Source organism: Tetrao urogallus (assembly GCF_951394365.1).
Source record: "Tetrao urogallus genome assembly, chromosome: 19".
Lineage (NCBI taxonomy): Eukaryota > Metazoa > Chordata > Aves > Galliformes > Phasianidae > Tetrao > Tetrao urogallus.
Genome location: NC_136832.1, coordinates 6,783,466 through 6,811,223, shown reverse-complemented (window position 1 = coordinate 6,811,223; position 27,758 = coordinate 6,783,466). Strand labels below are relative to the sequence as shown.

The 27,758-nt window shown below is 45.2% G+C and overlaps 3 protein-coding genes across 3 annotated transcripts in view; 2 read left to right on the top strand and 1 right to left on the bottom strand.

Annotated features, from left to right (window-relative positions):
• The window catches only part of AK8 (adenylate kinase 8), a gene marked incomplete at both ends in the record, with an annotated part of 62,877 nt that extends 52,939 nt beyond the window's left edge, over window positions 1-9,938 (top strand). The window contains 2 exons of the mRNA XM_079544703.1: window positions 7,588-7,668; window positions 9,689-9,938. Coding sequence (XP_079400829.1) covers window positions 7,588-7,668; window positions 9,689-9,938 — 331 coding nt within the window. The remainder of the gene's footprint in view (window positions 1-7,587; window positions 7,669-9,688) is intronic.
• An 8,574-nt stretch (window positions 9,939-18,512) lies between these two features.
• Window positions 18,513-24,983, bottom strand: GTF3C4 (general transcription factor IIIC subunit 4; the record flags this gene model as incomplete). Its single annotated transcript, XM_079544869.1, has 5 exons — window positions 24,651-24,983; window positions 22,049-23,869; window positions 20,501-20,631; window positions 19,479-19,567; window positions 18,513-18,577 (listed from the first exon to the last, which is right to left on the bottom strand). The coding sequence occupies exons 1-5, from the start codon at window positions 24,702-24,704 to the stop codon at window positions 18,513-18,515; spliced, it is 2,160 nt and encodes a 719-aa protein (XP_079400995.1). The 5' UTR covers window positions 24,705-24,983.
• DDX31 (DEAD-box helicase 31) overlaps window positions 24,751-27,758 on the top strand; it is a gene marked incomplete at both ends in the record, with an annotated part of 42,514 nt that continues 39,506 nt past the window's right edge. The window contains 6 exons of the mRNA XM_079544702.1: window positions 24,751-24,779; window positions 24,831-25,146; window positions 26,186-26,439; window positions 26,594-26,669; window positions 27,132-27,175; window positions 27,622-27,692. Coding sequence (XP_079400828.1) covers window positions 24,751-24,779; window positions 24,831-25,146; window positions 26,186-26,439; window positions 26,594-26,669; window positions 27,132-27,175; window positions 27,622-27,692 — 790 coding nt within the window. The remainder of the gene's footprint in view (window positions 24,780-24,830; window positions 25,147-26,185; window positions 26,440-26,593; window positions 26,670-27,131; window positions 27,176-27,621; window positions 27,693-27,758) is intronic.

Below are 27,758 nucleotides of genomic sequence, written 5' to 3'. Positions count from 1 at the left end.
TGCAAGTGACTGACGGATTCATATGGAGCCTTGTCAACCCGTCTTTAAACATCAAGCCAGCGGGTAAACCAAGCCCAATGTAAATTAATTCTTGTCTTACGGGCCCCCCTTTCTCTGTCCCCATGAATATTTCATGGCGGGCAGCATAAATATTAATTCTAATAGCTCTGCACAGTGGTTATTATTTCTGTTTTATGACAAATATTCATAAAATATTCAGGACCCTTTTTTAGAACATTTACACACTTGATTGTGAAATTTTCCAGCTTCCTGGGGACACAGTAAACATATTGGGGTTCTCTTGATGGACTTTTTTCTCTCTTAATTAATACTACGCCGCATTAATATTTAATCGGATTTAGTTTTCTTTTCCCCAGAAGTGAACCCTATTACATTTGAGGATTTATTTGACAGTATTTAAACAGGGAATTTTTATTCCCTATTATGAAATTGGTTTCCTTTGACACACATATAAAATGACACATAATAATCCATTCTTTTATTCCCTCCCCTCGCCCCCACATCATACACTTTTTGGTGCCGGTTCTTTCATTTATCTCATCGGCCAAATATCCTGCCAACAACAGAAGTTTGTGTTTAAATGGTGGAGTGGGGGGACTCCGATGTAGCTTCTTATGAGAACGCTTAAGATTAAACATCATTTGCTATCAATTTGATTCTGTTTATTTAAAAGGAAGAAAAGTGTCAGGAAGAAGATTATAAGGAGGAAAAGTGCTTTTTAGAAGCAGTTGGTAGCAGAGAAAAGCAGCAGACAGGCAGTGAAGGCATCACTTCTGATACGAGTTTCCAAGTGCTTAACCCCAGAGTTAAAATTTGCTCAGCAGAATGTAATTAATGCAGGGAGGGCTGCAGGCATCTGAGGAAACGGGACTGCGCTGGGGGGAGTGGATTCAGGCTCCCAACCGTGGGCCTCCGGGGCTGCAGAGGCTTTCGATTGTGGGAGATGGATCTGACTAACCTTATGGATGGGGGAAATCGTGGCAGCCACATTACTCCGAGGCAGTGCTGGCTGCCATCTTATTGTGTGATTCATAAAGCACTGCTGGAATGAACTCCAGGCGGAATGCAAAGATGCTCGAATAACAGCTGAGAAGTAAGGAGGAGGCAAAGAATGAAAATGAAGGGAGAAACGTAAAGCAGGTTTGAATGGAGCAAGCCACAGAGTGCATACAGAAAGAGTTAATGTTGCTTTCTGAATTGAAGCTTTAAAACCCCACGGAAGCCCCTAGTATGAAAGCATTTGCTCTGTACATGTGTGTTTTTCACTGTGCTTATATAGCACTTACACTGCCAGCAGCTCGTCTTGCGTGGGACGGCTCTGGGTGCACATCTGTGTGATACCAGAGCAGCATCTCTGCTTTCTCCCTGCTGAAGCCCCAGCCCATGGTTCTGCCCCGCAAGGCTGTGCCCAATCCTGTGGGGTGAGCCATGTGGCACCTGCAGAGACACCGTGATGGCTGGAGGGTGAGCTGCCCAGAGACCCCATCCCTGTTGAGCATGTCTAACTGCTGGGTGGAGAGCACCTCATGGGGTCATTGCTTCATACTGCCCACGAAGAGAACATCTGCAGCTCTGAAGGATGATGTTCGTCTCGCTCCCCTGGCCTGAAGCCACGTCTTGGGAATTGTGGCCCACTTAGCTGCCTTTCAGAGTTATCCTACAGAAATGCATCCATTTGAAAAGGAAGATCCGATGTCTGGAAAGAGCTTGTTGTCAAGTGAGTCATTGTAGGAGCTCTACGTTGGGCTGATTAACCTGTGGTTTAGTCTTTATGCAATGTTTTTTCCCTCGTGGTCCAAACCTAGAGGGTGAAATTACTTCTCAAAATAGAACTAAGCATTCTTCATCAGAAGAGATCCTAGAACTTGAAAGACATTGCTGAATAAAACCTCCCAATACCTCCATCCATAAATAAGAGATACGGTTCATTTCATCCTCTGCAGAGAGATGCAAAAGCGGTATTTAGGATAGGAGGTAAACTAAGATCCACATTCAGTCAGTAGTTCAGCCTTAGAAGATCATTTGTAGTCTGGGTACCCATGGGCAGAATACCTGGTTTATAGCTACACTGAGAGGAAGCTGAACAAGACTGGGGAAGAGGTAGGTGGGATCTACATAACCAGTCTTTATGAGGGAGTTTGGAGATGGAGAATGTAATTACGGAATAGGGTGTGCACAGAGTCCTGTGCATGGGCTCTTGAGAGGTGGCTTAGCCAAGGTTTCAAGGGCACATTCTAAAGGGAAACTGCTTGATCCAAGCCTGGTGTCTGGCTGGCTAAAACATCAATAAAGACAAGGTGACCAGGGTTTTAACTGAGAGGAGTCACTTGGATTCAAATCTGAACCTCTTTCTCTCTCTCGGGTTGAACCCTAACTTCATCTGCCGTATTGTTGAGAAAGCTCAGCAGTGCTAAAAGCACTTTGCAGTGCAGATTTTTCTTGTATCTTGACCAAGCCTGCTGCTTTACCCCTGCTTGGCTTGATCCAGAAGTTTGGTTTTTTTTGTATTTTGGGAAACTTTTAAACAAAAACAACTGTGGTCAGTTTTAACAGTGGGCCCATGGTTTATCCATGGTTCTTATCTCTCTGCCAGGCCAGTCCATAATGCCTCCAGGGCTACTTCATCCTTTTGTGAGAGCTGTGTTATTCCCTCCTCCACCTGCTTTGGCTCTGTTTTATGAACCAGAAGGAGGAGCTTGCACGGAGCCAATGATCACACAAGGATTCGACCTCTGGCAGCCCTTTAGGGAGCTGCTGCATCCATACACTTCAGTAGCCTCATTTCTTTTCCAGCTTTATATCTCAAATACAAAAATCGAAGCCGTTGTGCTGCCAGAACGAAGTCCTCCAGGTGAGCTCCTTTTCATAGGGAATTATGTCATAGCATCAGATAACGTGGTGTTAATATCTTGATTGTCAAAGATGTATCACACCCTATCAAAGACTCCATTTTCTCACCTTGAGCTTAGCATTTTCTATTTGTCTGCCTAAAAAAGAGAATAGTTTCAGGGTCCTTCCCTCTCCTTCCTCTCTCTTTTGCTCTTTCTCCCACTCACTCTTTCCATTGCCTTTTGCTCCTGTTTAGCTGGGGCTTCTGTCAAAGTTCTGCCAGCAAAGTTAGAAGTAACTTTGAGATCACACAGACATCTGATCTTCACATTCTATTTTTTTCCTTTTTTATTTAAAGAAAAGCAGACTGATGTGGTATGTTGTAAACTGCCAGGAGCACTTGCTAATTTAGTAGTTAATGACAGTCACAGAGAGTGTTTTTCTTGCCCCTGGAGAGGTTTTAGACACAGCTGGGGTAGATTTGCCACTATCAATTATGCACAATTTTAAACAAGAATTGGCCAGCAGGGGCCTCTTTTTTTGCAGAGTGCAGAGCGTGAAGAATGGGAGCATGGCAGCTGGTACCTGCCTACATGGGAGGAGATGTATAGGAGTCAAGAAAATAAGGGAAAGATTAATAGCTTACTATTTTTAAAGTTGCTGTTTCAACTCAAAAGTTTCAATGCTGCATTAGAAGCGGCCCAGTGCTGTGCTTTTGGTGTTTGTTGTTGCCTTTTCTTTTTTTAATTCAAGTGTCCCAACTTTCTTGCCAAGGCTGTTCTGGCCATAGCACAGCCACAGGTGAGGCAGCACTGCCTGTTTTTAAATGCCAGTTAGGGAGTCAAGATTCTGAGTTCAGTGTTCTCAGATATTGTGTCACGTTCTCTTTACATCCTTAAATGTAAACGAGGTATGAATTCCATTACATTTAGTGGTGCAGGTCGGATTTCACTGGCAGTAAGCTTACAAAAAGGGCTTGGCTTTGTGCTCTCCTCCACTGATGTCAATCCAGAGTAACTCCAGGTAACAGGAAATGCCAATGAGAATCTGGCCTAAGTAAATAGCTCAGGTCCTGAACAGTCAACATCTGCATCGTTCCTTCAGGTCAGCCTCACAGAGCAGCTATGATGACATTACAAGACCAAGACCTGTGGATGGCCGTGGTCTGACAAGCAGAGCTTTGCTTCTCATGGCTGTGAAGGCAGCTGGAAGGCAGTGGGGCCATCCTGGGAGGTGGCTGTCAGGACCTACCTGGGGAAGAGAAGTGTGCCCTCATCCCCAGCTCGATGGTGTCAGATGCAGGCACACAACACTTTTTTTTGTTCTGTTTTAATGGCAACACATTTTCCTGTTGTACGTGCTTTGAGACTGTGACATTATATCCACAAAAACAGGAAAACCACCGCCAAAAAAATTCTCCCGAGGACAACTCTCAGCTCTGTCAGTTGTTAATAACTTGGGTTAACCAGGTTGCCATCTGGAACAAATGCGTTGTTCAGGATTAGAAGAATGCTGCTGTGCAGGTCAGAAATGCTTCCTTCTTATTTACTGCATGGCTGTGACATGTTTCTCCAAAAACCTCTGCCGTCACCACCTTTACCTTCTCTGTTTGTGAAGGGAAGCCATCAGGATGCTGCAGTGGCAGTGCTGAAAAGCCAGAAGCGATTGGAACACCGTTTTGGGATAGCAGATGGCTGGTAGGAAAACAGCATTATATTCCAGCTGTTGGAGGCCCCATGTGCTTCATCATCATCCAAAGGCAGATAGTTCTCATAACAGGGCCTTTGACTACGTGCGCAGTGATGGTGTCATCAACATTATTAATTTGTTGGAGTTTAATGTGTCTAATGTATCTGAAAGCTGCAGTAGATTAGACAAGTAGAATCAGAGAATCGTGAGATGGTTTGTGTTGGAAGGCCCCTTAGCAATCACCATGTACAGTGGGAATTAAGCAGGGTTTTGACATAAGATTTTTTCCCTTTGACATTTGTTCCTGGTTTTGTTATCTGTGTAAGCCAGCTGGTGGGACTGGACCCTCTCTCCCATCCCTCTCCTGGAACAGAGAGCAAAGGAGAGAGGACAGAGTTTTGCTTACAAGTTGCTTTGTTCACTCCTGCACTTGGCAGCAGTGTGTCCACTCGGTAGGTTTGGGCTGAGTGTTCTACCAAGTTATATTCCACAGAACAGCCATCTGTACCTGGGTGCCGAGGGTTTGGGGCTGTCCCCAGGCAGGGAGCTGAGCTGTGGTTCAGCAGGGAGGATTCCTGGAAGGTCTGTGCCCAACCCATCCCAGAGCAGACCTCGTGCTGCTGCTGATTGACGTTATTCACCTGTTGCAGAGCTGAACTAACAGCTTGCCAACTCTGAAAGAGAAGCTGTGCTAGATGCTAATCTAGCAGTATAATGTAGTATCCTTTGATATGAGGCTGTGTTTCCTTGCCTCCCTGTCTACCGATTCTGATGACATCTGTTTCATATTTCCCCTTGATAGAAGTTGTGACACATTACAACATACAAAGCCTGGCTGATTCCTAACGCGAGCTTTACGGAGGATGCATTGATGTGGGGAAGAGAAACAAAGCACTGTATGCAGAAGGGGCCAAGCTCTGAGCCCAGTGCTTGCCAGGAGCTGCTCCCATTACGGCTCTGAGCTCTGGGGTCATGGATGCAGCCCTTTGTCTCAATGCAACAAAGGCATTACCTGGACAGCTTGAGGCTCGAGAAATACCAGAAGGCCAACGCTCTGTAGAGCGCGTGTAAATAGCGCTCACTCATGTGGGTGACCTCCTGGGGCTGCGTAAGTGCGCAGTGCTGCGTGTCTCCTTCAAAACAATCACAACACTTTCGAAATGGAAGCATTTAAAATATCCCTGATAGCTCCATTGTTTTTTCCCTTCCTTTTCCTGCCTCGGAGTGGCGTTACCCAGCCAGCCCTGGGGTTCCAGCTGCGTTGCACCTCTGGGGGCTGTGTGGTGCCTCCTTCTGCTGGGCCACGTCAGGAGTTTGTGCTGTGTGTCCCACGTGCACCCTGTTACCATGCGTTGGGGGAAGAAAGAAATCCGTATTAGCAGCAATGTCTGTTCTCTCCCACATCTTCCCCCGACACTTCTCTTTAATGGTGACACCAGCCTGGATAATAAGAAGCATCTTGTGTAGAAAAGAAGGGAATCTCAGACAAGGCTTTCAGAGTTCATTTTGTTGGCAGCTTTTTAAGTGGAGTTTTTTAGGCTCTTGTGTTTCAAACACCGTAATACTTCCTGAGTTGGTAACTATGAATTACGACAAGCTTTCTTGATACGCCAGGTTATAATCCTTTAGTGGTTTTGTTTATTTCAGAATATAATGGGAAGCCGTATCAATTATCATGACTGCATAGGTGTTGTTCCTCTCTACTAGAATATTCATCTCGAGATGCATCATCAGATGTTACCTGTTCTGACAATCACGTTTTTGTGCCATTGTTGGGCAACGGAAACAAAGAAAAACAAAATGTTCAGAGTGTATGGGATAAAAGAGTGTTGAAACTGTTGTTCTCTTCCTGTCTTTGGAACCTCCGAGATCTTGAATGTTTTATTCCTGGCTGTTGTTTTGTTACCGCGGTGTGAAAGGAAGTCATTATCTGTAAACATTTGAAAAGAGAGATGATTTTCATAACTTTAAATCCTACAAAGGATTCTAGTAATCTGCTCTGTGCACGCCGAGGCAAAGCTCAGCCTTTCATCTGGTTTGATCCCACCCAGGCAGTGTAAAATGTTCCTTTGGTGAATGTCTAAAGCGTGCCGCATCGCTGCGAGAGGCAGACAGCCGAAGTGGGAAGTCGGGCCTTGCAGGGAGCAGCAGAATAAGGTGCTTTATAAAGAAACACGTGTGTACAGCCTTCAGGCCTGTTCAGTTGGTAGAAGTTTATTTTCCTAAGTTTTCAAGGGAAGCTTTACTTCTTGTTTTGCTCTAAATTCACCATTACATGTGACCTTTGTTCCGGCTCTTCCAATGACTGTGGGACTCCCCCAGGCTGGGGGCTCACAGCACTCAGTCTCACTATGAGAATTCATCGAGAATTTTCTGCTGAAGTGTTTTTGGACCAGAATATAAAATTGACAGAACCATTGTGTGGAACCAACCTGCCAACGAGGGGTCACTGTGGGACGGGCACAACGGCACGGCTGGGCTCCATAGCAGTGTGTATTGAGTTCTGGTTGTGCATCCTTGATTCAGCTCAGGGCTCTCATGTAAGGCAGGTGGAAGGAGCTGACCAGTCCCACCCCATGCTCTGTTCACAGCATGAAACCCACACTCCTGACACTGGGGGTCGGATGTTTTAGGGTGCTGAGCAACTGTGACTCGTACAGACTCAATGAGAATTGCAGACTTGGATCTTAAAACCAAGCATGAACCTTTTCTCTTAGCAGCAAGGCTTGTTGCCAGAGGGGTCATGCCTCTCTGCGCTGCTTTCTGTGCCCTGGCATGAGTGTATGCTGAGCTCTGACGCTGCACTGTGCTACTCACTGCTGCCTTTGAAATGCAATAACTGCTCTCCTAGCTTGGAGGCTCAACGAGATGGGAGAAGAACCAGAGAAGAATCTGTGCATATACTACTGCCTTCTGATACACTAATGCATGATGGACATTTCCATGTCTGTATGTCCCGTTCCATTAGGATAAGGATTAACTCCTGTCTGAAGATTGCCAGTGCTGTTCTCAGGTTGTTAATGCTCTTACTCATTATGTTCTCCATAGGGTATTTTTCTTCAATCTTCCCTACGAATCCATCATTGAACGACTGTCTCAGCGGAGGATTGATCCAGTCACAGGGGAAAGGTTAGCACTAATATCTCATGTTTAACTTTTTTTTTTAAGACTGCCAGCAAGATGAAAGCAGCAAGTAGACTTCATAGAAATCTAAGGAACCTCAGGAATATTGTACTCATGCTCAGGGATTCCTTAAAAGAAAAGTTAAAATTTTCATAGCTACTCAAGTACCAACCCACCCATCTGTTCCTGTATGCTCCTCTCCGCAGAACAGGGCATTTTAAATTCCCAGAGACTGAAATGCACAGCAGCAAGTGGCTCCATTCTTAACATTTTAATGGCAACTAAATTGGTCGGTAAAAATAATGCTGAGGGAAGATGTCTGAAACCTAGCCTAAATGCAGATGGTTTTCAGACATTCCCATGAGAATTCTGAAGGCTTTCCAGCTGGGGAAGATGGAAATCTTGCTGTGTTTTACTTCCCCTGCTGCTGTGATGGTTCTGCCTACCATGAGATATTAAAACATTTCCCGCTCAGTAGAGCAAACTTGTTTGAGACACAGAGTCGCTGTACAACGTGGTTCTCAGATGTGCTGGTTTGTCTGACGGATGCTCACATCGCCTCATTTCATGGGGACATCAGGTTACTGCCTTCCCCACCCTCGTGCTGTGAGGGACCGCCCTACATCTCTGCTGGAAATGGGGCTGCAACTCCAACTGTCGCTTGTGCTGCTTTATTATCTCCAGTGGATAACTCCCCACACTGGAGTTGTACAGCACTGTTTCACATTCTTAACGTGCAAATGCCTGCTGTTGAATCAAAGACAAACACGGAACCCTCGAAGATAAGGCCCTAAATACTGGGTTTGTGCCAAAGCCATGTGATTATTCAGACATCTCACTCTAGGTGCAACATTAACTGGTGACAGCAGCAGTGATTTGCAGAAGCGTTCTCTTTGTTTTAGTAATAAGTGATGCAGTTGTTGAGAAGAAATGAACGGCACGAAGCAAATCATTCACACGTCTTTGCATTTCCTATCATTAGGATTAGCCTGTTTGGTATCTGCTCCAGTTAACACGTCTCCTTCTTCCAAAGTCCGGGTTTTATTCCTTACAAATTCATTGTGAATTGAATTGTTTTAGATGCTGTATCTAATCCTCATCATTATATTAAAGCTGCATCACTGGCTGAAATGCAGTGAGGAGGGCGGGTGGCCTTCAGCTGTATCCTAAATAATCCTCACGTGGAATGAATTTTGTTCCCACATTGTGGTACCAGCTGGAGCTGCAATGCAGTTCTGTGCAGAGGCTCCGCTTTCCTCCTTGTTGTTGCTTCTGTCCCAATGGTTTCAGGACAATTGGCTTTACTACAGAGGGATGCACGGTCTCTGTGACATCAGGAGCAAAGGGGGCAGGAGATGATCAGTCAGATGCAGAAATACTGTGGCAGAAAATTTAAATACGTGTTTGCAAAAGAGCTTTTAGCAATTGCTGAGAGCCTTTGGCAATACAGAATCATTGTCTGAATACCTTCTGGCATCAGCTGTGTGGGCAGGCTGGGCTGGACTCTGCTGATGGAAATCCTCTGCCTCTGTAAATCCACAGCTGCGGGTTCAGGAGAGCCAAATTTCAGCATTTTGGAAATCAGAAGTAACTAAAATCTACCTCAGAGCAAATCAAGCTGTTTTTATTTCCAGCTACTATAAAAAGACACCAAGAATTACATTCTATCTTTTATCCTCCCAGAAGCAGGCACGGGAGAGCGGGGCCAGAACAGATCCAGAAGTGCTTCTTAATTTGCAGCATTGGGCACAGGGCAGGGGTTTATCTGCACCTTACGGGAAGCAGTGTTGCATTGCCTCCAACAAAGCAGATAGACACTGGCAGCAGTTTCTGCACCACTTCAAGGGAACCTCTTGGTTCTTGAGTATCTGACGCTCTTGAGAGCAGGAATGCTGGTTAACTTACCTTGAAGTTTCCAACCTAGACCAGAAAGGAACAGCGGTAGGAGAACCATGGAGTGAGTGAGGCGATGGCTGCTGTGTCCTCAAGCTGAGCTGAAGAGGTGGCATTTGTATCCCATCTGCAGATACCACACAACACTCAGACCAGCACCCACTGCGAAGATCCAAGCCCGCCTCAAGCAGAACCCCAAGGACAAGGAGGAGAACATTGAGAAGCGCGTGGACGCCTATCACAGGAACGTCAGGGATCTGCAGGAGTTTTATGAAGACGCCTTTGACGTCAATGCTGATCAAGATCCATATCCTATCTTTGAGTTCATAGAAAGCTGTATCATTAAGCCCCTTCCGTGCAAAAAATTAAATGCTTCTAATTAATTAAGGTTGATTTCTTGGATAGTTGGTTTCAATTTTTCCTTGTAATGCTTGCAATCCAGTCACTGATGTGGCACATTCACAGGGGAACAGGAATTCAACCAAGCAGTGTTAGATCCAGAGCTCACCAAGGTGAAGTACAGAATAAGAGATTGTGCTTTTAGGGATTTTTGTTTTGCTTTTGTTTCGTGATCCAAATTATGAAGGGTGGCAGCTAAGGAAGCTCCTGTGTTTGATTCAGATGTCCTTTCCTGACTCTGCAATGGAGCAATTAGCAGTTTTATGTTAACCGTGTGATATCCATACATAACTTACAATATTAAAGCTACTAGATGTTCTTTGGTTTTTTGTTTCCTTGTTCACTCAACTTGCTTAAAATATTCTGGCAGAGCAGCAGGACGGTCCCTGCGATCTGCTCTGCAATCACACAGCCAGGCAGAAACACTCAGAAGAACAGGAGATAGTTTCTAGAGTCATAGACTCTACCACCAGCAGGTTCATCACGTTTAGAACCCAATTAGGGGCATAACGAGGCTCTCAGCCTGTGTTAGAGGCTCTTCTGTAGCAGCTATTCCCATCTTATTTCCTGCTGGCTGGGGTTGTACCTGGGGCTGCTGTAGCTTGGCTGGGGTTTGCTCTGCCTGGATCGGGCTGCCCTAAAATTCAGGTAAGTCTTTCTTAATTAGAAAATCATGAGAGGTGAGAAGTACAGCACTATTAATTAGAGCCTGGTTATGGGAACGTGCATCTTTCATTCTTCCAAGGAAGGAGTGTGATTTGTTGTTGCGATTCACTGAGTTTGATGCCTTTATTATGACTATTTCTGCTGTGTATGAGTGTGAGCTCCCCTTGAGCAGGGGTTGAGGGTGCCTCGACTTTCTCCTTGAAGTCTTTATGTCTAGGAAGAGGCAGGATGTGTGTGCCCCCAGGAGCCTTTTGGTTCTGTGACTTCTCTGCTCCTGCTGCTATCAAGTATGTCCCTGTTGTTGTCTTTAATCAAGTATATGGAGTACCATAAGGATATATGTGCTCAAATCCTTCCTTGCACCTGCGGAGTAAATTTGGTTGGGAAGGCCCTGCTTAGCTGGATGGCTCCGGTGGTGCTGTGTTATTTGGGGTAGGGATGATGAGAGTTTAAGGTCAGAATTCTCAAAACCTTTGGGAGGTTTGATGAGGGGGGGATTTGCCAGCCTGAGGGATAGCATTAAAGATCTCAGGATAAATAAGTTAGTCTCTAGTACTGGCAATATGAGTTGAGTCCTCTGTGCCTCTTGCACTGAGAAATTCAACCCACGGTGCCAGGAACAGCCATGCAGGGCCTGACTGCAAACCCTTGTGTAAAGCTGGGCCAGAGCATTTATAACAGTTTTACCTGTTACAAATGTGCTGTTTGGTAACCTGTTTGGGCAGCTGTTTTTTATGCTATTACTATAAAGATATGCTGTAGCATTCATGCATAATTGGGAGCCCTTCTATTAATAATACATGGGAAGCTCATCTCGCTAATATCACCTTCATCTGAGTGTTCCAACTAAATATTTTGATAGATGAAATGGGTAGAGAGTGTATTTAAATACTGTTTGTACTGCAGCTAGGGTACAAAAGGGACGGCCTGTCTTTAATTAGACAGGTACATCTGCTTAATTAATTTAGCTGTAAAGCCCTTTTTCCTCTTCATTCTTTCATCTATATGCGGACGTTATATTAGTTCCGCTCTGCTGGTTCCATAGAAACTGAGAAAAAGAGCTTGTCTCATTGAGATGCACTTGGCATGTCTGGGTACGCAGTCTCAGGTCAATGGTCAACCCCCAAGGGTTTGCAGCAGGCCTGAAGAGCAGAACGTAAGGGTTAGCAGAACATGCTAATACTCGTGTAGAACTCTCCCTCGGAAACAACTAAAACAATTGACATTCATTTAATTACTGTAAACGAAACAGCCCCTGCATCACTTTGCATAGTAAAGCCTGTTAATACCAAAAAGGTTCAGCGGATGGGAGGAGGAATTAGGTTTTTATAATTGGAATGCAACACTTGAAAACCAATTTGGTAACTGTTCTTGATTTTATTAGCATCTTATTCCGGCAAAACAAATGTTAAGCAATGAGAGAAACACGGTAAAGAGGAGGCAGTAAGAACACAGCAGGGAGCAGACATTACTTATTGCACCGTGTGCCCAGTCCTGGAGCAGACATCTTTCATCAGTTTTCCAAAGACACTTTGCAGGGAGGGCTGTTTGGAGGCTGTGCTGTACTCAATAGATTATGCTGGTAATGATGTAACTCGCACCAAAACGAACGCGTTCAGCTGTTCCACAAACTTTCCCATCTGCCTGCTCCACAGAGCGGATCCTCCGTGTGCTTTGTGGAAGGACGCTCAGGTGCTGTGGGTAGAAAACCCAATCCTCCAGCCCTGTCTCTGCAGGGGCGCCTGTGGCCCTTGAAGGAATTACCCTGCCTTTTTTGCTTTCTCAGCTTTCCTTTAAGGGCTTAGGTGCACACATCTCAGGTGAGGATGCCAGCACAGAAATCTTAGCTGTAACTGGTTTTACATCCATTCACGGGGTGTTGTAGAAGCTGTATGATGGAAGGAAGAGAAGGAGGCATCCTTACAGCTCCTTAAGTTTTTTGTTCCTGTGCCTCAGGGTCTGCTTCTCAGAGGTGCCAACTGCAGTTCTGACCCTGTAACTGCCCATCTGGGTCAAGCTGCATAAACGCAGCCTCAAAGGTGACTTCTGGATTGTTCTTACTCATACAGTGTCTATTCCTCTCTACAAGCAGGCTGTCCTGGGCTATTCTCTTTCTCCAACCAGAACAGTTTCTTTCTATGGAAGAAAAGAAAAAAGTGATTGTCAGACCCCTTCCTTGGAAGCAAGTTGCTTCTTTAGTGTAACTGTGGATCTGGAGAGCTGCCATGCAGCACTGAGGGTGTCAGGGGTAAGGGGCTGAACCTACACAGGTGAGGAGGGAAGGGCTGTACAGCTGAGGACCTCAGGTCATCCCTCAGGCTTCACCACCAGTGTTGTGGCACCTAGGAGTCAGAACTGCAAGTGCTATGGCTGGGAAGTCATCGTCCAGATCCGTGGAACTTGCCTCTAAATCATGTCTCAGACTTCTTACTTCCCCCTTCCTCTGTGTGTAACAACAGATGAACAGTGCTTATTCATCCCCAACCTGGTTATTTGGGTGTTCACAGACATAAAGAGCTTAGCATTCCGTATTTGTTTTAACCAAATAGTTTCCATTGTAAATAACTTCTCAGGATTAATTAAATGAGGCACAACTATTCCATTTCTCCAGCAAGCCACTTTTTTAGAGCTGCAGAAACTTTCTTTTCTTCTCATCTCTTTAAAGATTAAAATCAAGAGCTGATCTTTTTATCCTGTTTCAGCAGCCTAGGCTAAAAACATTTATCCTTTCATAACGCAAATGAGGCCCAGGGTTACAGCAGAGATTGAGAAGAGCTGCCCGTCTGCACCATACAGCTCCCTTGACATAAACAGCCCCTGGCTCTGCATTCACCTTTCCCACAGCTCCTGTATTTCAAGTCTTTCGTATGTCATAGCTGAGAAATCCCACTTTCAAAAGGCACGGGGTCAAATCTGCTGCTCTGTGTTGTCCTTATGGAAGTGAGACTTTTATTGAGTGTGAAGCCTTATGCTCAAAGACCGTGTGCTTTACATGCCTCACCTTCTCTTGTCCCTTCCAGCTCTTGGCACTCTGTGTCCCTCCCAAGAAGTCACTTCCTTAAAATACAGACATTACAAACAAGTACTTTATTTATTTATTTAGAATTTAAAAAAAGGAGCAGGATTACAATGCAGTATATAAAACATTCATCCGAGTTTGCTTCACGTTTACAAAATGTGCCATATACATAGCATCAATATTCACAGCAGCTTTGTCAGACCCTCTCGTGAACTGAATCTCCAAAGAAAAATCCAGAAACTGAAGATGAGAACTCATCTATGCTTTTCATTTAGCTTGGACCGTGCAGTCTGCCAGCTACAACACTTACACTGCAGAACAGAATTTGAAGCAGCATGAAGAGATCCATTAAATTAGCAGAGCAATTTAATTTAATCTTATGTGAACTGTTCCTTTTGGGTGGCTCTTGGGTTTTCCCCTTTGGGGGTTGGCTTATTATGCTTAGTGTTAAATAAGAGTGCTACAGGATTGGTGTGGCCCTGGAACTCTGGCTGTAGGCTCTCAGCAGCGCACGAGTCCTTCTGTGATGGAGGTACTCCAGATGAGATGCACACACTTGGAATGATTTAGCTGAAGCCTAAGACAGTGCAGGAAATTTGCAAACTCCCTTTGCTGCTCTGTAATGCACACAGATTGGATAGCAATGCAGTTAATGTTAGGATGGAGCCCTGTGTACCTGCTGTGTTGCAGCAATGGGAACAGCTCTGGCTAGTCATGTAGAGGCAGTTGTGACACTGCTGAGGTCCCTATGCAGGTGACAGAGCAGCAGGAGTTCTGGGTATCTCAAATAAAGACAAATAAAAACTGAATCAGCGGTAATAAAATACAGCTATGGAAAAAGAATATTCCTACTGACAGCAAGGGTCTGGAAACAACTCCAGTGTAAAGTATTAATGCACACTTTGTATGAGTTAGAACTGAGTATGGCAAAGGATTAGCACAGATTAAGTGACGGTGTGGATACAAGGCCCTCCTCCACTAGAAGTGAGAACAGCAGCTCTGCAGACACTGCTGTGCAGACGTGCTGACCTCCATGTAACTGTGAAAAGCCATCCTGGCCTGAGACTTCCAGGAGAATGCTGAACTCTGTCTTGTCAAGATTTCTCCATCTTCAATAGGCAGAGTAGGAATCTTGGTGCATAGAGCCAAGCTCACATCCTCCTTGTTTACCCGCCCAGATGGGAAAAGCAGCTTTGCTAATCTCACGTAGCAGCAAAGCAGTAAACTAGCAGGCATCCCACAGCTCTTATTAAAGGATAAGCCCTTTCCCTTGTCAGTGTACATTTAAAATGCAAGTGTAGCTTGTGCATTTACAGGCCTGATATAGAAAGCTTCAAAAGGGGGGTTGAGAAAAACAGTCCTGATAACTACTTGGAGCATCTCACCTCTATTTACTGAGATTCCATCAACTTTTTCTTCCAGTTTAGAAACTTATAAATCTCCCTTCTGCTGCGACCACCAGCACTTTGAGGCTAATTCTGCTATTGCCCTTGCTTCCAGCTGCATTGCTAAACCAGTGCACAGCAACAAACTGCGAGGCTTGCTGTGGAGGGCACTGAACTGCTGCTGTCAGCACACTTACCACGTGGCTGCCAGAAAAAATGATGACATTCTTCTCCTGGTTCTCTCTGATTTCCTATTTGGAGGTGGTTGCTGAGATGCCAGCAATTGTGCCTTCAAGTGCTGCCCACTGTTTTACAAACTGGGTAAGCAATAGAGAAGGGCTTTGTATTTCAGAAGTTACACTTGTGAAAACAAGCCTCCTGTAAACACTAGTTTACTTCCCCACCCCAAAGCTAAATTAATTAACAAGGCAGTGATGAGCTGCAGTGTCACTGATTCCAGAGCAGGAGATGGAGTTTGGAGAACCAAGTGTCATCATCACCCCAAACTTTCACCTTACTTCAAGCAATGGCATTTAACATCAAGGCAAAACAACTGTCCAAAACCAGTCCAAAGCTGTTCTGTCCATCTCCTCAACAGCCTGGATTTCTTCTCTCCAGGATAAGAGCGATGAACTCTCGTAATTGCCATGAGAAGCACATCGTGGTTTCTCAGACCAGACTGAGCCTTAATGCAGAACTGCTCTGCCAGGTACCAGTTTGGGAAGGCAGCTCTGTTCACAGCCAAAACCGTGCAAGGACCCAGCAGCAGGTGTTTGTACCTCCTTCATCCGCTGCCCTTCTCTGTACGTGGGGTGAAAGCAAAGGCTTTGATAAGGGAAAACACAAGGGATGATGCACTAGGGTGCAGCTCTGCAGGCTGCTACAGTACTTTACCAGGAATGGGACTAAACCTCCCATTTCTAGGCCTGCAAGCCACGTATCCAAGACAGACAAAAGGTTTCTTGAAGTTTCAGCTGGTAGCTGGGCAGAAAAACCCAGTAAGATCAACATCTGAGGTTAAATGCTACTGGTCTGAGGCTACACTACTCAATCTACACTAGTTAAAAACACATTCAGGGACCAATGACTGTTTAAAAAATAAATCACAATACCTCTTTACCTGTTGTGAATGGGTCAGGGTGAGAAGTGAAAGCTTTGTGCTAAAGGATCTCCACTGGCATGCAGACAAAGCTGACATCGTTGGCTTTAAAATTCCATTCTCCCAGCAGTCATAAATCAGGTTAAATAAACTGGCAATGGTATAGTGAGTATCTACTGCCTTGAAAGACAAGGAAAATAAACATTAATGCTGGAACATTAGTGCTAGGTGTACTAGCTTCTACATGTCTAAAGCATTAAAACTCCAGGGAAATTCAGGAGAACTGCTTGAAGTAAAACCAGGTTTTCATCTGATGACAGCACAGTGAACCTTGCAGTCAGCCAACCAACACTTCAGCAGAGCAGGGCATTAATCTAATATCAGAGTTCTTACGTGCAGCTCTGGAAAGCTCTCTCATCTCTGTCATCAGGTGAATTTCTGAGTGGGGATATTTATTCACTGAGAGAAGTGGTCAGGACTGCCCAAGTGAAGTCTTGAAGCTTCTACTTCATGTGCTTTCCCTGTCACCACCTTCTGTTCACATCAGAAATAAACGTTGCGCCCCCCACACCCCACAAACACTGGGAAGGAGAACATCAATGCTGTCTCAGGTAGATTCTGCCTCAGACTGCACACAAATTGGGCAGCAAGGTTTGACTTTGCTGTAGGAGATGCTGCCACGATCTGCCTTTTCTTTGCAGACACCCCAAAGTCATTTCAGTGTTCAACGCGCAGCAATAAAAAACTAAACATTTCTTTAATACAGTCATGGTATCACTTCCAAGGATATTTACAAACGAGACTAATTATGTTACAGATGAATGTGCTTCCGTTGCTCTAGTCTACTATCTCAGTATTATTCTCAGTCAAAGCACTGTCATGCTTAATGCACGAACACCAAATAGTGAGGACAGCCGACTTGTTTTAATGTTAGCTGCGAAACATTTGCTCCTGCTGGAGGTTAAGGAACAAGAAGAAAATATGCATAGTCATTAAATGAAGGAAACTAAGCACCAATCCACACATGCACTGCTGGAGACTGACACTGTCACAAACAGAGCAGCACAGCTGAGTGTCCCAGTTCATATTCTGAGGAATGTAAATACATGAACTTTGTATTATTTGACGCCGTGTTTTTTGAACAAGACAACTGTGCCATACAACCACACGTATTTCAGAGGTATCGTTCCTCTAGCACTGCATAGGAAGCTGAAAGGGATTCTCCTGCTCCTTGTGTGAACTAGATGCAAAAGACAGATTTCTTTCTGAAAGCAGAACGGATTCTGGGCTCAGCCATGCTACATCACTGCCTTGTCTATGAATCTCTTGATGAGAAAGTCAGGGTTATACAAGAGCAGCTTCACCAGGCTCCAAGACCAGCTGTGGAAACCCTACCTGGAGTACATTGGCCATGTTGGGGCTTTTGTTTTGCTTTAACTGCATTATTATGAAAAGAGCTGTCATCTGGGAGTGATTACTTACATCAGATTTCTGTGAAACAAAGTCTGTATGAGGGGACTCAATTCATTTGAAATTAAGGTAAATTGGTAGTGGTTTTGGTACTGACTTGCACTGGAAAAGAGGATTCTTGTTGGTAAAGGGTTAAATGGAGTGAGAAGTACACGCATTGGGAAGTAGTCAGAAGTTCTTTTAGAAAATTGGGCAGGAGACCTGAGATTGGGAATTTTATATATATTAGTGTTTAATTGCTAATAGTTTAAAATCTATTACGTTAAAAACTCTTCTTACTGATCTGTATTTGATCCAAGCAATAGTTTACTCTTCTAACTGCAACACTGTTACGACAGCTCAAAGGCAGTCATTCTTCAAGACTTTGGGTGGAACTAATACATCAGCCCATTTCTTTCCTATGGCTGCAACTGAGCCTGGCTTTGCTCTTCAAGAAATTAGAACCACAAAATGTTTTGTTGGTTTAATATTCTGCAGGAAGTGCCCGTATTGTGGGGGGGAAAAGGCAAACAAGCACTACAAGTTAAAGCCTGCTCTACCCACCAAGGCTATTCAAGAGGCAGCTCCGCTGTTCCCTCCCAGCTTTTGGGAAATCACACAGTTGTCCTGCAGAGAGGACAGTTCACGCTGTGTGCTTAAGACTTCAGTTTCTTTTCAGTGAAAGGAAGCATGTCCAGCTGCTGACACATCAATGGGGTGCTTAATGAGCTCACTCTTCCAGACGTACTTCTGCTGCTGGAGCATGGAATGGCCTCTGGACACAGGGAGTTTCTAGAACATCCAGCGTTCTATTTACAGGGTCAGGGACAGAGTCCTCCCCCTCCAGTAAAGTTTGTATTCCTGCACTTGATATCATTCTAGACTGTGAAGGGAGCTTATGCAGCAGAGAAAATAGTTTCAGTCTTTACACAGCTCTTGTCTAGAACACAGGAGAGTCGCAGAACGTGCAGGGTCCTTGCAATAACCTCTTGATCCACTCAGGATCTGCAAATAAGAAAACACTCTTTAGAACTGGAGATGCAGATGAACAGAAATGGTGCTGACATGGACAAACTAAACAGCAATCCTGAAAGTCTGCATACATTCACCATGCAGGATTAACTGAGAGTGCAGGGAGTCCAACTCCATTTCTGACTTGAAATTCCAAGTAATGACAGCTTAAATCTCATTTCAGCAGGCGACAAAACTAAGGTGAAACAGTCGATGCTTCATCATTACATACTCAGCTAAGCAGTCTCAGATGGGAAAAAGTCACATAACTCAAACAGGCAACAAAAATTGAAGAATCACAATGCCAGAATTTAACATCCTTGTTTTTTAAATGAAATTACATGCGCTGCTTGCAGTCTGTAATTCCTTCTTCTTTGTCCCCCTCCAACATGGAAGCAATGAAGGTTACAGCCTCTCTCTATAGAGGCTTCAGTTCTGTAGTTGATCTTAGTGATGACAGGAATTCTCACACCTTATAGAGGAAAAGTATCAACAGAATTTGGGACCTAAGCCAGCAGGATGCTCATTTTTTCTTAACGTGTGCTGGATCAATACAACTTGCACTGAATGTCAGGGACATCCCACATCTGCAGAACTGTGTGTTAATTCATTTCTTTAGCTTGAATATAACCTAACTGTTGCAGCACCCTACTGTAGTTTACATGTTCACCAGCTGTCATAAAATACAATACTAACAAGTTAATTTCCATAGTAGCTATTTTGTAATTAACATCTACCAATAAGGTATGCCAAAACCAGGACAGCACGCAGTGCATACTAGTACCTTCATACAGCTGCCTGAAAGAGAAAAGTCAGTGAAATTAATTCAGGTCTTTATGCAAATAAGATGTAAAAATACACAGTCCTGCCCTTTTGGGCCACAGGAATGGTTTACCTTCTGGGGTTGGATGCCGTGCAATGCTGTCGTGAAGCAAACACCTCCTGTACACCAAACTCTGACAGGACTGGTAGGTTAGAAAGCACCTGTGAAAGGACAAGTTGCTTTCAACCCCAAAGCTTGGGGTTTGGTAACCTGCTCACACACCCTGCCCACAGGCTGGCTGGGTTCTGTTCCCAACAGACCTCGCCTCCTGAGGTAAGGGCAGCGTGAGCCACATCAAACACAAGAACTGACAGTTCATTCATTCAAGTAAGTGAAACTTCACACGCACAACATGGTTAAAAAGCCCAAAACCCAGCTTTCTAGCGAAAAAAGGTTCATTATTGGCCCAAGAACTCTAGTGGACAGTAGAAGAGGCAAAATGTCCCACAGGCACTGCACAGGGGAAGAACCACAGTGTCTCCAACCAAAAGCAGTGACAATTTAGCCAAAATAGCTCTTACATCTGCTAAGAAAAATGTATGTGGGAAAGGCTTTTCTGAAGTGAGACTGCTGCCATGCTAAGGCTCCAGGGACCAACAGCATCCTGATGCGTTGATGTGGAAATATTTCCTTTTCTAGATATTCCAGAATATGTCTGACTTCTCAGCATGGCTGCTGCCTATCATTTTTCACTTTGTTTTCAGTGCTGAAGTAGCTAGAATTCTTTTACATGCTGTTCCAAAGGATGACATGTGCTTCATTTCTCATCCTCCCCCTGCTTTCTCCCTGTCCCATCCCTCCCTCTTGAAGAAAAGAGTTAAATGATCAAAAGCATTTTATTTTGAAAACAGTATACTGATAAAAGATCCAAGTCCAAACTACAGTGTTTTCTCTAACTACAGTGTTCTTTTCTTTCAGGGATGAGGACACATAAGAGCCAGCAAAAAAAAAAAAAAAGCAATTAATTGCAGTATGGCAACACACTTCACGACTTCTTACTCCAGAACTACAAAGAATTTGATGTCAGCTATTGAAACACGTTTAATTTATGTAGAGGAGGAAGGGGAAAGGCAAAAACTCTAAGGACAGATTACCTGAGCCAAATATGTCCATTGGAGCAGACTGCCTGTTTGCGATCAGTGAATGGCAGGATCTCCTTACACAAGCTGCAGTGCTCTGGAAAAGTCTGTTTGTTCATTTTCTTTAAGATATGCCCAATCAGCACCTGGGAATACACAGCAGTCAGCATCGTTTATAGCAAGACAGCTGCCTACTGAAAGGTAGAGGAGTCTCTCAGGATATAGTGATTTTAGAGCATGATACAGGATGCAAAGACCTATCCACTTCACTGAAGCACATTCAGAAGCAGAAACATAAGGCTGTCAAAGAGACATTAATTTATTCTTGCTTTATCAGGATCTCCTACATTAATCTGTGCTGTACTAAAGGGGTACAAAAAGCAACAGTGTTAGGTTAATTATAAATGTAAACACCACTGGAAAAGTTGATGTTGTAGCACTTCAGAAGATCTCAGTGATGGTTACAGTGAAGTTTTCATGTGTATCACAGTGAATGGGCTAAAAAAAACAAACAAACCAAAACACCTATCCAGCACCCAGTGGGATGTATGTGTTCAGCAGTCATCACAGAGGATACACAACGTTTACACTAGAACATCTACATGATCAGATTTATCATTTCAATGTCAAATGTTTGTAAACCACATCCCAAGAACCTTTAAAATGTGACAGCAAACCAAATAGATAAAATAGAATTTGGAAGTCAGCTTTTAATCACTGTAAGGAGTAGAATTTTAAGCCTTCAGTTGATAGTAACTGGGTCCTAGAAAAGCACAGCAGTTCTGCCAGAATGCTTTTCCAGTGGATTACTGAAGAGCCCATGGTGTGCCCTGCTTGCTTGCAGAGAACACTACACTGCATCAGCAACAGAAACTGTGCCTGTCTGTCCTTCTGGATGCAATGTAAAGATTGGCTTTTACAGCTCAAGTGGTTTGAGAATTTAGGTACAGGAAAGCATTGTTCTCTGCTTGTACAAAGAGGCATAGACAAATGTGAGACAATCTTGTCATCCAGTCTTAACAGCAGGGAGGCTGAGGGCAGCATTCCCACTGACGCTTCCTTGCCTGAAGGAAACCTCACTGCCCAGTGCAGGGCTCACTGATCACTGATTTCCTGCCAGAGAAATGCAGGCCTGCAACTCTTACATCTGCAAATGCAGATGTAACTTTCTAGAGGATACAGCCCCTAGGTTTAGTTTTGAAGAGATGCTAAATTAAGTGAACTTAGCCACAAAAACATTCTTCTCAATCAGCACACCTTCTAAACCTACCAACAGCTGTGGAATAACTGAGCCTCTCCCATGTTCTGCCAAAACTGTGTTTACACCTGTTTATTCTTTATCGTACCTGATCCAGATTTCAACATCTGTACTTCCATTCCCTCTTGTTCCACAATTTCAAGGAAGCACAACTTAAGATGTATGCACTGTAGGAGCTGTCTAGTGAGGATTACATGATTACAGCTCTCTTTCCTACCCAAGCTGTGTTCTCGTTTAAGGTTGTGGAAGGGGGTGAAAGAAGAAACTTGCAACACCAAATCCCCAGAGCATAGAGGTGCACTTACTCGTGCTGTTCTGTCATCATATCCATCATCGGACATTAAGAAATCACAGACTCCTCTGGTGGGAATACTGGTGTTTTCTGTAATCCATGTGTGTAGATAAACTTCTCCCAACACCCGTTTCATGTGTTCTCGTGTCAAGTGCATTTCTACTGCCTCAATTTGTGCCTGTATTTCAAGAAGCTTTTCTTCCATTGGCTCACGGCCTCCTATGTCACTCGACTGAGGAAGAGAATCATCTGCAGTGTCATCTATGTCCATACCTTTGCCTGTGTCACATAGGCTCTGCTTGCTGGCTTGTTTAGAAGTTCCTTCCTCTTGATCGTCTTCAGTGCTGCCCATTCCAGGGGAATCAGATATCAGTATTTTTGCATCCTCGTGGGAAGGTTTCCACATCACCTCTGAGGGAGCTTTCTGCATTGACTGGTATAAAATCCTCAGGAGAAACAGCTTAAACCGCCAGAAATAAGTAGAACCACAGCTCTCAATCTTTTTATCCAGTGCTTCCTGTAAAAATTGAGGAATATGCTTATCCTTCAAGATTTTCCAGCGTACAAGATCTGTCAAGTCCACTTGCCGGAAAAGATTCTGTACAGAAGATTCCAAGAGCTGTGCAGCTGCCTCCTCAAAAGTCTTAAGGGTAACAAACTGAACTTGATAGTTTTTGTTAACAGGGTGAAGGCCGTTAGTCATGCCCTCGGTCGTAATAACTGCTAAGTATGCACCGCAGGGGCTAACAGCTATTCCGTGAGTCCTTACAGAGCCAAACACTTCTGAGAGCTTAATCAGCTGGTGCTCAAACTTTAAAGCAACATCTGTAAAGATAGGAATCAGCTGCCTTACCTTTCCATCGTTGGAGCACGTATACACTGTGCCGTTCTGTTTGTCCGCCGTCATAGATACAATTGGCAAAGAATGTAGCCCTGTCACGTGGGAATTATGGACATTCAGACCTGCCTTGGATATCAACAGAAGACACCAAAACACATAAGCTCCTCTTGCAGCCACCACTAAGCTACAACTACATTTCTGGTAGGGATGGTAAAGAGGAATACATTTGATACTATGCACTGGCAACTGGTCCATTTCTTGCCATAACACTACGGGCTGCCTGAGCGTAAAGTAGCCTTTGACTGCTTTCAGATTGACGGGAAGGATTTTAACTGGTCCAAAAGCACTGCCTACAATAAGTCCACTCATCTTTCGGTTGTTATGTTCATATTCCCACCAAGACAGGACACTCGGAGAACTTATTCCGGACTCTATGGTATTGCAAGAAGTAATTGATTCCTTACCCAAAAACGGAAGCTGAAATTGCCAAACCGCAATGTTACTGTTTTCAAAGAGCACTGCTAAGAGCACGCTGCCAACATCCCGACATTCGTTGTTGTGTTTAACCTGCTGAGTGGTACAGATACCCGACCACTCCATGCGTACTGGGGTCTGCATGCTGTGCCGCCGCTGAAATTCAGAGAAGTCTTCTAATTCTCCCCTGGGAGTGTCAGCCTTCGTCAGTCTGTAATTGGCTTCATACAAACGTTCCCCATAGATTTCCGTCAGGTCCACCAGCTGCACCCACTGCAGCCTGTTGAGGTTGGCGTGGATGGTCAATCGATTGTCCATGGTTAAAGCTGCAAGCAGGCACCTTCCGTTGGCATCGCAGCCCAGTGGTGACCAGCTGGAATACTTGAATCCTCGCATCGGCGGCAGCGACTTTCCCTCTGGATTGAACACACGATCCAGCATAAAAGTCTGACTAACAGTCGGATCCATGGAATTGGCAAACTTCTCTTTGCATTCCGCTACCTCCTTTTTCGGGCCAACCTGAAAGATGACGAAAAAAACCATAACGTTTAGAATGTTATTTGAAGAAGGCTTTTTTGGAGTTAATAACTGTAGAAGCATTTGAGCTGGAAGGGATCTTTAAATCAATCTGGTCCAACTGCCTGCAATGAATAGGGACACATACAGCTCACTCAGGTGCACAGAGTGTGGTCCAGCCTGAGCCATCTGAAGCAGAGCATTTCTATCACAACCTGTGCTACAGCGCTCAAGTTATTTGATGTCAATCTTGGTGACTGAAGCTTCTCTGTTGGCCAAAATTTGTATAAGTTCTGACTTAGAAGCACTAAAGTTACAAGAGACTGCAAAGATCACATCCAACCATCAGTGTTCCCTCTGAGCTGCGTCCTTCCAGGACTTCAGGTTTCTGAATCGTTGTCTGCTGAACCAAAGAATGTTTTCATACAACAGCTCTGCAAGCTGTCCAGAGGGGGATTTCAAACAACACTGAGAGTGGAGTAAAATGAAATATGAGGTGCTTTACGTAATCTCAAGTGTTGATTTGGAAATATAACATTAATGATCAGTGACACTGACTGATTACTGAGATGCTCAGCCGGGGCTGAGTGCTGCGTGGGTGAGGAACGTAAGAGAAACGTGGAAATCTTTCCGCTCCAACAGCAACACGAGCAGCATTTCCACTCAGAATTACACTCGCAGCTCTCAGTGTCGGCGCTGAAGCGATTCTTGGAGCGGCAGTTCGTCCTCGGAGCCGTTCCGTACCACGTCCCCGTACGGCTCTCGGAGCCTCGCAGCCGCTCACCTTCAGCAGGCAGGCGGCGCCGGGCGCGGGCACGGCCGTGCGATGGATGACCATCTCCTGCCCGCCGCCGTGCACGTCGCTGAGCTGCTCCAGCACGGCGATGCTGCGGGCGGTGCTCACCGACACCCGGTGATCCTCCGACCAGGCCAGCGGCTCCAACCCGCTGACCCCGTGCTGCAGCCGCACCGCCGGTTCTCTCCTCACCGCCGTCAATCGGAACCCCGCGCTGGCCGCCGCGGTCGCCGCCGCTTCCTCCACCAGCGAATCGAGTCCCAGAGGCGGCTCCTCCTCCCCCGCCGCCGGCGCTGACGGGCCGCCCCCGCTCTCCGCCGCCGCCGCCGCCATCTTACCGCCGCCTCGCGGCCGGCCCGCCCGCACCGCGCATGCGCCGCCGCCGCCGAAGGCCCCGCGTTGTGCGGCTGCCCCGGCGCTGCCTGAGCGCGGTTACCTCGGCGCCATGGAGGAGGACGGGCCGCTGCTCCTCAACCTCGGGCGGGTGGGTGCCTCCTCCTGCCTGAGGGGGGTCGCTTGGGAAAGGAACCGCGGGGCCCGTGGGGGCGGCAAAACGCGGGGCTGAGGGGGCTTCTCCGAGCGCTGTGATTTCCCGCGGGGACGCCGAGATGGGAGCGTCGTGAGTCGCTGCGGGTGGAAGGACGGGGGTTTGTTGGGTTGGGTGAGCGAGGATGGCGCTGCTGGTGGCGCGTCAGCCTCCACAAAGCGGGGAGGGGGGGAGGCCGAGGGGGCTGAGGGGTGAATCCCTGTGGGGGGAACGCTGAGGGTAACGAGGGGGCCGGGTGTGAGACCCGCGGAGCTGGGCGAGCGGCTGGGATTCGGTCGCTGTGAAAAGCTTGGACAGCCGAGAGTCTGAGCTGAGAAGTTCTCTCATGCCAAACAACGTGAAGAAGAGAGTGGAGAAGACGAACAGGGCTTGAGAACGGTGCGGTTCACAGGAGGACAGGGAGAAGTGGGGGAGAGGAACGGGCGAAGTGAGGCAGTGTGGGGACGTTGCCTCGCTGGGGAGTTCTGCAGGTGTGTCAAATATTCATTGAGAAAGGGCTGAGGAATACGAAAGAGCTTTAGGGACAAAGGAAGCGAAATTAGTTTCCTTCCTCGCTGTTTCTGGAGGGAAGAATCTTTCTTCAGATTGGAAGGTAAGGAAAAGAATCCAATTGTAAAAGGAAGAGAGCTCAGAAATCTTGGAAGCTGGCAGGAGCACGGGTTGGAGTGAAGGATGGGGTTGTTCTTCCTAAGAGAAATAAAGAATCCCTATGAGCTTGTTTTGATGATGTGAGGACGTTTGCAGAGCTTTTGAGAGTGATTTTTTTGTAGCTAAACAGTTCCTAGTTTATTTATGGCTATATATAAAAATCTACCTTTGTTTCTTTAATTAAAGTGCAGAGGATTTAAAAAAGAAGGGATCAATTCTTGGGCTGATATTTCTGTTGTTCACTGTGAGTGAGGTATGGTACCATTTACTCAGTCCTCATTCATTAATGCATTCTTGCTGTCTGGTTTGTTTGCTAACATCAAAGCAGCGTAATGCTCTGAAAAGAAAGCTCCAGTCGTCACCACATGGAAACCCACCTCTGAAACGTAAATCTAAGCCATCAGTAAACAACTTCAAGAAACGTGCTGCAGAGACTGGCACCAGGGAAAAGGGAAGCTCATCACAAAGATCTCTTCCTAAGAAGCAACTGACTGCCAACCAAAACGAAAGCCAGAAAAGCAAACTTTTCATTAAGACATCCAGCCTGTTTAAAAACAACCCTGATATCCCAGAAATTCACAGGTATCTTACAAATTTCAGTGCTTGAGATTCAGTCTTCAATTCTAGCCCTTGCTTTGGCAAAGCAATTGCTTGGCATTTGGTTTCTTTGCTTTCTACATGAAATGCTCATGTGTAATTGTTTACTGTATGCTTTGCTTTGTTTTCCCTAACTCAGAAAAGCAGTGCAGCAGGTGCAAGAAAATGTTTTCACTACAGACTCTTTCAGCCAGTTGGACCTCCATCCACACCTGGTGAGTGCTGTGGGGGCTTTGTGCCTTAGAACATGCTATTTAAGGGAGGGTGACTTTTGAAAGATGAGAGATGTGCTTATATTCATGGCGACTTGGACAGACTCAACAGTGCTTTGATTGTGCTGCAGTCTCTTAGCTCAGTGTGCTGACCAGTGTCCTGACATATCCCTGCACACAGTGACTCAGCACCCTTTGCTGTTTCCATCTGTAATGTGGAAACCACTGAAAACTGTTTGAGAATTTCAGTATTTTGACAAATCTGGTATTTCATGTTGCACCAGCAGTGGTGTAATTCTGATGAACTAGTAGAAGTATTTTGAGGATGTTGAAACTTTTCCATTTGGTTGTCCTGGGCTAGCAGAGAAGGTGTTTTCTGGTTTTTGCTTTGTCTTGTGCTACAGAAGTAACAAAAAAGACAGTTTGACAACAAAACCTGTTTACTCCTGTTCATTCTCTCTCTAGATAGCCACAATAACTACAGTTCTGAAGATATGTAGTATGACCAGGTAAGCAAATACCATGTCGAAACTTCACGTTTCACTGACTCTTAAAGCCAATCGTGTGTGATTGTTTCATTACATATAATTGGTTTGTGAAGGCAGCAGCAACTGTTAAGCTGACCCACTCCATGGGGTTTGTTTCTTTCACATTTTAGTACAGTAAATGACTTCTAAGTTACGTAGCAATTCATTGGGTAGAAGTGAAACCTAGGAATCCTAGCTCCTAATTTGGTACTCAAATCATAAAATCATCTTTTTTTGTGATTTATCATACCTAACATGTATCTGTAGACTTTCCTCAAAAGCCACCTTCACTGGTGTAGCCGGACAGCAGAGATGAACGTGCAGAATTAAGAGTAAACAGTTTTGAAACAGCCATTGTATGTTATAACCTTAGGTTTCTATGCTCTCTTGCATTCTGTATTTCCTGACCTGCTTTGTTTGTTACGCAGTGTTCAGAAGCAAACAATTCCTGTGCTCCTGCAAGGCAAAGATGCTCTGGTGAGATCTCAGACTGGTTCAGGTCAGTGCTTAATTGCCAGTTTCCATTCCTGGGGCATTTTAAGTTGGATCTGAAAAAAAGAACCAA